Below are 11,541 nucleotides of genomic sequence, written 5' to 3' on the forward strand. Positions count from 1 at the left end.
AGTACTGTGTCCAGTTTTGCCCCCCCCCCCCCCCCCCCGAAAGGATGTGGACAAGTTGGAAAGAGTCCAGCGAAGCGCAATTAAAATTATTAGGAGGCGGAGCACATGACTTATGAAGAGAGGCTGAGAGAACTAGGCTTGTTTAGTCTTCAGAAGAGATGAATGAGGGGGGATTTGATAGCAGCCTTTAACTACCTGAAAGGGAGTTCCAGGGACAATGGAGCTAGGCTGTTCTCATTGGTAGTAGACGACAAAACTAGGAGCAATGGTCTCAAGTAGCGATGAGGGAGGTCTAGGTTGGATATTAGGAAACCTTTTTCACTAGGAGGGTGGTGAAGCACTGGAACGGGTTACCTAGGGAGGTGGAATCTCCATCCTTGGAGGTTTTTAAGGCCTGGCTTGACAAAGCCCTAGCTGGGATGATTTAGTTGGGTTGGTCCTGCTTTGATGACCTCCTGAGGCCCCTTCCAACTCAAATCTTCCATGATTCTATGGTGCACAACAACTCCATTAGTTTTTTGGCACGTTGTGTGTTGCATTTTCTTAACTGCAGGAAAAAACACTGTCAGTGTTTGATTTTTGCTTTCTTTTTCACATGAAACAGAGGGATGTTTCAGCTCCAAATGGTTCAGCATTGCGCCGGTGCTGTTTGCATACCTCAATTCTGTATTGCACAATTTACATTTAACGGTGTCTTCTGTTATTTTTGTGAAATAATTCCAGGCATTCCTCCTTCTTTTTAATCACTTCATCTTCAAACTGTGGTTGTGTGCGTGCTGTTTAATGCTCTGGAAAAGTAGTTACCAAAAATTCTGATAATGGTCCCATAATGGTCCTAACAATGAGGGAGCGGAACCTAGTTTCACAATACATACACTATGAAATGTAGAAAAATATATAGGCCAAGAAACAAGGCCCACAGAAAATATGACAAGTTAAAATCCAATTCTCACAGCACAATTGCTACATATTTGCTGATACTGCTGCAGTGTCTATTATGTGCACATTAGGTAACATCTACTGCACTAAACGGTAAGACCAATATTTTCCGGTTAACCATTTGATGTTTTATATCCCTACCTCCAACCCTGGCAGAAACTTTTTCTCTTTTGCTTCACAGATATTATGCAGGACACAGCAGGCAGCTGTAACCATCAGGATATTTTTCTCCCACAATCTTGTGAGTAGGCAACATCAGTGACCCTTCAAGTGACCAAATGCACATTCAACTATCATTCTGCACCTGCTGAGCTGATAGCTAAATCATTCCTTGGTGCTGTCGAGATGGCCCGTGTATGGCTTCATAAGCCAAGAGTAGGCTGGGTGGCCTAGGATCACTATTGGCATTTCACGATTGCCAACGATAATCCGCCAATAGGGAAAGTAAGTCCCCACTTACAGCTTTCTGAACAGTCTTGTGTTCTTAAAGATGTGAGCATCACACGCCTTCCCAGAGCAGCCCACAGTAATGTCAGTGAAGTGTCCCTGGTGATCCACCAATGCTTGTATAACCACAGAAAAGTAATACTTTCTGTTGATGTACTCAGTGGCAATGTGGTCTGGTACTAAAATTGGGATATGCATGCCATCTACTACTCCACCATAGTCCAGGAACCCCACAGCTACAAAGCCATCCACTATGTCCTGCACACTGCAGTCACAATCCTGCATAGCAGGAGGCAATGGCTCTGTACACTTGCAGGACAACAGCCCCCAAGGTGATTTTCACAACTTCAAATTGATTCTTGACTGACCGTAGAAATCCGTGTTGCAAGTTTCTACAGTGCGAGGGCCACTTGCTTCTCCACTGTCTGTGTAGATCTCATTTTGTTGCTCTGCACTGGAGGGCTGCGGTAAACTCAATGCATATATCCAGGAACATGACCTTGTATATCCAGAAGTTCTGCAACTACTGCTCATCATCCCACATCTGCATTACGATGCGATCCCATCAGTCAGTGCTTGTTTCTCAGGCCCTGAAGTGGCGCTCCACCATCTCTAGCTGCTCCATGAACAACCCTGAATTGCTTCACATTATGTACCACAGCCATCCGTCCTCCAAGGAATCATCATGTTCCCCCCTTATTCGGTTCTTCCTGAGGCTCTGCAAATACTACAGGATCATGCACCCTGTGCCTGCAATGGTCATGACAATAGTGCAGAGCTGTGCAGGTTTCATGCTTCTGTCAGAGATAACAGACTTGTGGGATTTTTAAAAAAGGTGCAAAAATTATGGGATACAGATACAATTATGGGTTGGAGACAGCTGCATGGGATGTTGACCCATGCTCCCAAACTACTACTCATTTTGGCCCCAACATGCATTGCCAAAAGTTATCAAGCTGGACAGTGCAAGTTGTACAGTGGGATGCCTACCCATGGTGCACTGCACTGAGCACTGACACAAGCACTCCTAGTGAGTACTCACATTGCCAACACAAAGAGCCAAGTATGCATATACACAAGCGATGTACTAACTGCAGCAGCTGTATGCTGACGTAATTTGACTTAACATAAATTTGTAGTGTAGATATGGCCTTAGTCTGGCTCACTTATCAAAACGTAAGAATGGCCATATTGGGTCAGACCAATAAATCTATCTAACCCAGTATCCTGTCTTCTGACAGTGACAAATGCCAGATGCTTCAAAAGGAGTGAAGAGAACATGACAATTATAGAGTGATCCATCCCATCCCAGCTTCTGGCAGTCAGAAGCTTAGAGACAACCCAAGAAATGGGATGCATCCCGCACCATCTTGGCTAATAGTCACTGATGTACTTAACCTCCATAAATTTATCTAATTCTCTTTTAAACCCAGTTATACTTTTGGCCTTCACAACATCCCCTGGCAACAAAGTTTCAGAAGTTGACTGTTATGTGAAGAAGCACTTCCTTATGTTTGTTCTAAACCTGATGCCTATTAATTTCATTGGGTGACCCTAGGTTCCTGTGTCATGTAAAAGTGTAAATAGCATTTCCTCATTCACTTTTTCCATACCATTCATGATTTTATAGACCTCTATCATATTTCCCCTTTTAATCACCTCTTTTTAAAGAAGAACAGTCCCAGTCTTTTTAATATCCCCAATATGGAAGTTGTTGCATGCCCCCTAATCATTTTTGTTGTCCTTCTCTGTACCTTTTCCATTTCTAATAAACCTTTTCCAAGATGGGGCGATCAGAACTGCACACAATATTTGTGGGCATAACATGGATTTATATTGTGGCATTATGATATTTACTGTCTTATTATCTACCCCTTTCTTAATTGTTCCAAATGTTCCTGGCTTTTTTGACTGCTGATGCACATCCAGCAGATGTTTTCAGAGAATTAACCAGTGACTCCAATATCTCTTTCGAGTGGTAACAACTAATGTAAATCCCATCATTTTGTATATATAGTTGCGATTATATTTTCCAATATATATTAGTTTGCGTTTACCAACACTGAACTTCATCGGACATTTTGCTACCCAGTCAGTTTTGTGAGATCCCTTTGTAACTCTTCACAATCTGCTTTGGATTTAACTATCTTGAGTGATTTTATATCATCTACAAACTTTCCAATCTCACTGTTTACCCCTTTTTCCAGATCATTCAATATCATTTTGACAGTACTGCTCCCAATATAGACAACTGGGGGACATCTCTATTTACCTCTCTCCATTCTGAAAACTGACCATTTACTCCTACCCTTTGTATCCTGTCTTTTAACCACTTACTGATCCATGAAAGGACCTTCCCTCTTGTCCAATGACTGCTTAGTTTATTTTAAGAGCTTTTGATGAGGGACCTTGTCAAAGACTTTCTGAAAGGGCAAGTACATTATATTCATTGGTTCACCCTTGTCCATGTTTGTTGACCCACTTAAAGTATTCTAATATGTTACTGAGGCAATATTTCCCTCTACAAAAGCCATGTTGACTCTTCCCCAACATATCACTTTCAGCTATGTTTCTGATAACTCTGTTCTTTACTACAATTTCAACCAATTTGCCTGGTACAGAAGTTAGGCTTACCAGCCTGTAATTGCTTGCTTCAAAGACTAGCTCTTATTCCGTATTTTCCCTTTCCATGCAAATAGATGTCTTTTCCCTTTAAAAACACATACCATAAAGTCTATCTTCAAGAAAAAATGGTGAGGTGCATGCCTCTTTAACATTATCAGGTTCCCCTGAGCATTTCCCTGACTCTATATTGCTCTAGATTTCTGACCTAATTTATTGAGGCTTGTTCTCTAAAGGCTCCTCCCTTTATGACTGCTGTCGCTTGCCTCTCTTGCTTAGACTCATGACACTACTTCGTCCATAATTAGATAAACAAAATAAATAAGCCACTGAAATGTTTACATTTCATAAACAGGTTATCTGGGAATTTCACATTTATTTTAAAATACAGTACACTTCAGGTAAGTGACTTCAATTTGCTCTGAACATGTCACATCAACACTTACACTTATCAACATAAACAACAACTGAGAATTCTAAGAATGGGATGGTCTTACAATGAAGGAAAGTGTTGCCTGTAGGTACCCCCAGATGTAAAACAAAAGATCTCTAACAGAATTTGCACAATCCTCTCAATCAATACATGATTTAACAGGAATTATTTAATTACACATAAGTCAGGGCATCTTAAGAGCCTGATATTGAAAGGGGTTAAAGTGTTAAAATTGTGTGATTTAGTTGTTTCTAATGCCGCCAAAACTTTATTTTATGGAGTGCTAATTTCAAGAGTCTACTTCATAATGAAAGAATTTTCCCTGTGTTCACTTCCATAATCCCAAATATGCTCTTAAACAAATATTATATACACTAGAAAATGCTCTCATCTGTTCATAAATTGTGCACCTGTAGCAACATGTTTATCTGTATAGTTCAAGACTAGCCCTGTGCTATTGTTCCCTTCATGTTAACTATATTTTTGTCTCATACAGCTCCTACAAAGTACTGATCTAATACATGAAGGCAAAATTCACTTCAGGAGTGAAAGAATCAGAAGGCTAACTAAAATTAACTATACGAAAGTTCTCCACTTATAAGAAATGTACCAATGTGGAGGGGGGGGAGGAGGGAACAAAATTAAAAAGACCCCAGCAAACTTCTGCTCTCAGATTTGCAGGGCAGAACTTTTTTTCCCATATTCTGCTCCCATTACGGGTATTCAACTCTCGTTGACCTCATCTGGAGTTGTTTGCAGGTAGCGAGGAGAAAGAGAAATCAGCTTTTAAGGTAATCAGACAGCAATGAGAACAGAATGTTTCCCAAACATTATTTCTGAGAGAATAAATCTGTTGGAATAACCTTTAGAATAAATTTATATCACTATATTAATCTGCCACCCACGTGACTGATCTTGATAATTATAATAGATTCTCTTTTTTCTAGTCAGCCTTCAACTTAAAGTTTTCTATTTATTAAAGCATATCTTGATGACAAAATGTCAGCTGAAAATCACTTATTAAAATCTTGCATCACACTTGAACTCCACAAATTAACATATATGGAATTAATAGGTTGCCCATTTATCAGCTAGATTCACATCCTACCTTCACGCCAACTGCAACATCAGTGACAATGCTGTAAAGAAAATAAGAAACCTTCTTTAATAGTAATAAACGTAAATCAGACTTTTTTAATCCACAGACTGACCCTCAAAATAAGTATGATTTCCCCACAAAACTGAATTCTTTTAACACATTTTAACTAACTTTAGTAATTGTGCATAGTGCCAGCCTGATCCCCATGTAATAGGCAGAACCCTATGGTGGCTCTGCCAATTAAAAGAGCAAAGACACCCCCCTCAACAGAGGAGAGAGGTCAATGGAAAAACAAAACAGAAATGGGAGTAGGATCAAAGGCTCAAAATAAAAGCTATCCAGAAGGGACACTGAACAGAGAATCCTTGAGAGAACCCACAGCTACAAAAAGTTGTCCATTGTCAGTGAACACTACCCAAAGGAACCCTGTCTGGACACAGGACTTAATAAGTGAAAGGAAATAGGACCCACAGTTAGAAAACTCACCCCATCCAACCTCGTCCACCTAGTCTGACAGATGGCCATTTTGGCCAATGTCAGAAAGAGTCTGAAGAGGAGGTCTCTGGGCTTTGTGGGATCATGGATAGGGTAAGAATAGGAGGATTGAAGGATAGGTGTAGTATGTGAGATTACCTTTTTGTCCACCCCTTTAACGGCAATCCTACAGAACAGTTTAGGGCAGAAAGTGATGAATACTATTTCTGAACTGAACATGTTGAATCCATTGGAGGCTAGATCCTGCAAATGGCACCCTATGCAGATCTATTTGCAGGATCTAGCCCTGGATAGGAAGAAATTAACCCAAAACAGAATATAGCCAAGATACCCAAGTTAACACAAAACATCATAAAATGTTAAAAGCATGTGATAAGGAAAGCATGCCATTTCCATGGGTATCAATTTGTGGATGGCACAAAAGGTTGACTTTTTAGACAGGATTTGTAACACCAAAATTATGATGACAAACAACCATAAAAGATTTTAAAAATCACATTACCAATATGTTTAACACTTACACAAGAGATTGTTTAGTTGGTCTCAAAAGAGGGAGGCAAGTTAAATGCATTCTGGGGCAGTAAGATGCAGCACAAGTACAAGTTGTTTATGCTGAGGCTGTAAACACCAGCAGCGTTTCCCAGCCCCAATGAAAAGAGGGCCTTGTTAAAACTACCCACCCAAGCTCCCTGCCAGGAATTAAGGCCCTTGCTGTCCCATATGGCTCACGCCTGCAAACCCTTCCCTCCTTGGGCTTTTACTGCCTGTCTCCAGCATACACAAAGGCATCTTTCTACCTTAAATTAAAAAAAAGCCAGAGGCTATTAAACAGCTATTGAAAACAAAAGAGCTTGACATCTGCTTCCTCCACCTCCTCCTGCTGCTCCTCCTCCTCCTCTCTGGCGATCTCCAAAACAAGCAGGGGTCTTGTTCAGAGCCTTTCCCCGAACCCCACAAACGAGGGGAAGCGCGGGGTAAGAGGGAAGGGATGGGGCAGCCCCCCATTTGCAGGGCTACAGGATGAAGAGGGCGCTAAGTAAGAGCTCCCACAGCCCTGGATGAGAAAGGGACGGACCCCGCGCCCCGGCCCTGAAGCTGAGCCCTCGTTATACCGAGGCTCAAGCCCGCCCCCGTCCTCACTGGGCCCCAGTCGGCCGCCAGCTGCAGCCCCGCAGGGAGGACCCAGGCGCTCATCCCCGTTATTCAGGGGGTTGTGCGGGACTCCCTGCTTCCCTCCGACACCCACGGGGCGGGGAGCGAGCCCCGAGTGACGCGGAGCCCTGCCCGCCCCGCCGCCCCGTTACTCACCCGTCCATCGCCGAACAGGACAAAGCGCTGGCGAGTAGGGTAGGGAGCCGCGCAGGCAGCGAGCGGAGAGAGGCAGCGAGAAAATGGCGGCCGGGCCCGCACGGAAACCGCCGAAGGTTGCCGAGCGCCAGGCTCTGCTCCCCATCAGATTGGGCTCCCGCGTTGTCACGGAGCATGCCCGTGTGCTCTGCGCATGCTCAGTAGCAACCTTGCTGAACGTCTGCGTTACCCCACCGGCCTCGGTCAAAGCCAAACTTCCCCTCCCTGGACCCCTCCCCAAGGAGAGCAGCGAGGTTCCCAGTAGTTCTGCGCCCAGGGCCCGCTCCTAGGCCCACCTCACATTCAGTTTCCTAGCCCTGCTGACTGGAGGCCTGCTCCTTGGAGGGAAATTCTTTGACTGCTTCCCTCAAAGCCTGGCTCCTTTAGCTGGGCAGAGACTCCTCAGCCCTGCTGCCAGGCTGAGCCTGGGAAGAGAGAAACGTTCCAGATCTGTGGCACGGGGAGTCGGATTGGATAGGCCAGGCTCCAGCCCTGTTGCCAGGCTTCACTTGTTGCAGGAAGAGCCTGTCCAAACTTGGGGGCACACACCTTGTTCATTTCTGGGACCAGAGAGGGAGCAGATCAAGTCTTTCTCCTCTTGTAATGGAAAATTTTGCAGGGGAACTGCCATTGGGGTCCGGAAGGAATTTTCCCCCAAGGCAGACTGGCAAAGGCCCTGGGGAGTTTTCGCCTTTCTCTGCAGCATGGGGCATGGGTCACTTCCTGGTGGATTCTCTGTACCTGAAAACCATGATTTGAAGACTTTAATAACTCAGTCATAGGTCAGGGGTCTATTACAAGAGTGGATGGGCGAGGTTCTGTGGCCTGCGTTGTGCAGGAGGTCAGACTAGATGATCATATTTGATCCCTTCTGACCTTAGCATCTATGAGAATCAAGAGTCTGTCTTCTCTAGTATCCTGCCTCTCACAATGGCCGGTACAGTGTGCTTCAAAGGAAATTATAACCCACTCCTAATGCACCTAATTGTGCAATATTCCTTAGGAGAGAGGAAAGAAATTCTTCCTGTTTAAAATTGATAAATCAATATAATGCTTACGCCCTGAAACATGAACAATGAAAAGGTACACATATTACTGCATTCAATATAATCATCATTGCAGCTAGTGCAGTTAGCCATAGATATAAACCACTGTTAAGACACCTGATGAACAAAAAAGCAAAACCTCCAAGCAGGGTCCAAGCATAATTTTTTTGAGCCCAGTACAAACTTGTAACACAGGGCCCCTCCCACACACGTAACCATGGGGGTTGCAGCCTCCAGGCCCCAGTAAAGTGTACCTTCTCTCTCCTCCCCCCTCCCGTGGGGGCCCTGCCCCCAAGCATGATATATATATATATATATATGTTGTTCCCCTCCTCCCCCAAGCAATGAAAGATTGCATACAATGACTCTTACTTCCCTATACGAGTGGCAAAACTGACAACAAATATCATACTTCAATTGGTATTAAGATGAACGTACAATTTAAGGCCTGCTAAATCCTGTATTGTACAATGTGCAGGTGAACTGGTGCACCACCAAGAGGCATTAGCCTTATTGGCCAATAATCCTACTGAAGTCCTTGGGACTCATGGCCACAGCAGTTCTGCATGTTGTACATTGCAGTATTGGGGCCTAAATCTAAACTAGGTATATTACACTACAAGGCCATTAAGTAGTGTGTCTGGTTTCACAACGTTGCAAACTCTCTATTTTTATCATAAATCTTGCAATATTTGATGTTTTACTTAAATCCAGCGCTTCTGGAGACAGCTGATTATGGGAGAATCTCATCTTTTGTTTCTTTGAAAAAAATAAGTTTCTAGAATTTGTGGTTATGGAGAAAAGCTTAAACGTGACCCAAGGGCAACATAAACGCTCAAAAACCAGAAGGAAAATAAAAAGAACTCAACAAGCATTTTGTTAAAAAAATATTCTCATAATTTTTAAGTCAATCTCATGATTTCTTGGGTCCTGCCTCATGCTTTTGGCATGTTTGGAGTAGGCAATATTGGTTTCAGGAAAACACCTGGAGGATAGAATCATTAGCAATGTCAAATTAAAATTATTGGCGGTTTTAACATTTTTAGAGTAGTGTAGGTCTACAGGGGGTCTTTCATGGAAATGATTGAAAAATTACTTAATCTGGCTGAATTTCAATGCCAGAAAAATATGACAAAGCCTCCTTCCTTTGCCAGACAACAGGCTTTTGTTTGTATTTAATGCCCATAAAAACTGGGAACCTTATGCCTGGTCTACACAACAAAGTTAGGTTGACGTAAATTGTCTTGCATCAATCTATTTATGCATATGTCCACATTCAAATTTGTTTGTGACTAGCATACAGGTCCTGTTATGGTCACACAGTAAAACCATTTCCCTGAACAGCATAGAGCCCTGATCAGCCCTCCAGCTACTATCCCACAATGCCCCAGTCCTCACGACAATGACCACTCTGCTCATAATTTAAAACTCCATAATTGAGGGGTCACATATACTGGAAGCCTTCCCCCCGATCTTTAAAAACTCTTTTTAAAAAAAAACAAAAAAAACCTTTCCTGGTTGCCCACCTTGGTGAACACACTTAGCAGCTCGCCTTTGTGATTGTGTCCACCCAGCAATGGCTCTACACACTCTCTCTCTCTCTCTCTCTCTCTCAATAGATCCACTCTTGCCTGGAGCAGGCAGGAAGAACGGGATTTCCTCAACCTGTGGAGAGAAGAGGCTGTGCAAGCACAGCTATAGAATAGCCCTAGAAACAAGGATATCTATCAGTAGATCGCATAGAGGATGCAGGCTAAGGTGTACAATAGGGATCAGCAGCAGTTTCACGTGAATGTGAAGGACCTTCACCATGGATACCACAAAGAGAGCAACAGGAAATCTAATGCTGCCCCACAGACCTGCTGCTTTTACAATGAACTGCATGCCAACCAAACATTCCATGAACCAGCATTCCATGGATCACTGTGGATACCTCGAAGGAGTAGGGTGACCATATTTCCCATAGGGAAAACAGGACACTGCGTGGGGCTAGCCCGAACCCTCCCCTCTCCCAGCACAGAGCTGGCGTCGCTGCTCACCAAAGCTGTGCCTACTCCCGCCCCTGCGCGGGGCTGGCGTCGTCGTTCACTCATGCCCCGCCTGCCTGCCCCCCACTGGTGCCTGGAGCTGGCATTGGATTGGCATTGCTGCTCGTCTGAGCCCTGCCTGCTCCCTGTCAGAGCCACTTGCTCCTCCACCACGTTCCTCCACACCCCACTTTTTTTTAAAAAGTTGGCATTTGTCCCATTTGCAGAAAAGTTGGGACAGCCAAGACAGGGCAGTTGGATTACACAAATCACCTTGATTCAGTGTCCTGTGCTCATTTAGAGGTAGAACAAACAGAAAGACTCAGCATCTGCTGAGAAATCTTGAAACTTTCATGGAGCTATTCCACAATCCTCTCGGAAAGGTTTCTAGGGATAGCGGCCTTATTTCTTTCTCCATGATAGGACACTTTCCCACGCCACTCTGCAATGAGTGTGGCTGGCAGCATCTCAGCCAACAGGCTAGTGGCATATGAGCCTGGGCAGCTTCGGGGTGCCAGTACCAGCTGGATTTGCTGTGCCTTTGTGACCCTCAGGTATGATATAGCCAAATCACCATTGCTTGTGAAAAATAATGCCAATATTCACTGCCATTGCCCTGTACTTGTGCCCATCGAACAGAGTCCGGAATGTTATAACTTCATACAACAGAAAATCTACCACCCACCCCACTCCTGCCAGGCTTTACTCACCATGGTTGGCGCTGGAGAGCAGTGCTGTGCCAAGGCAGTCCAAAGCTGAAGTGTCTATAAGCATTTTTTATTAAGAGTATTTATGGGAATAAGGGAAGGGAGTTTTGAAATTTATTTTTCCTTTTTAATTGTGACTGTAAATCTAATGGCATATGTGTCTGTTTTTATAAGCAACTTCTGGTGTGGCAGCCTCAAAGGTGCCCCCTCATACCTACAGAATGCCTCACCCTGATGAGGAGGAGAAAGAGGAGGCATGATATATTCTGCAAGATCCTACAGGCTAATGCTGCATCAGACCAGGAATAAAAGGCTTGAAGGGTCAGTATGATGGAGAGCATTGAGAAAGACAGGGAAGACAAGCAAAAGACCTGGGAGT

At 43.9% G+C, this 11,541-nt stretch overlaps 1 protein-coding gene across 4 annotated transcripts in view; it reads right to left on the reverse strand.

Moving 5' to 3' along the window:
- PTBP2 (polypyrimidine tract binding protein 2) overlaps positions 1-7,499 on the reverse strand; it is a 73,329-nt gene extending 65,830 nt beyond the window's left edge. For 3 of the 4 annotated variants that reach the window (XM_067538415.1, XM_067538414.1, XM_067538413.1), the window contains exons 1-2: positions 7,344-7,469; positions 5,550-5,580 (exon numbers count right to left, since the gene is read on the reverse strand). In XM_067538415.1, coding sequence (XP_067394516.1) covers positions 5,550-5,580; positions 7,344-7,351 — 39 coding nt within the window. In that variant the 5' untranslated portion in view covers positions 7,352-7,469. Of the gene's footprint in view, positions 1-5,549; positions 5,581-7,343 lie in introns of all 4 variants that reach the window. The other variant, XM_067538412.1, reaches the window with a different exon arrangement.
- Between the last annotated feature and the right edge of the window lie 4,042 nt (positions 7,500-11,541).

The sequence above is a fragment of the Emydura macquarii genome, unplaced genomic scaffold (genome assembly GCF_026122565.2).
Source record: "Emydura macquarii macquarii isolate MOO-44397 ecotype Brisbane River unplaced genomic scaffold, CSIRO-AGI_Emac_v2 contig_480, whole genome shotgun sequence".
NCBI lineage: Eukaryota > Metazoa > Chordata > Testudines > Chelidae > Emydura > Emydura macquarii.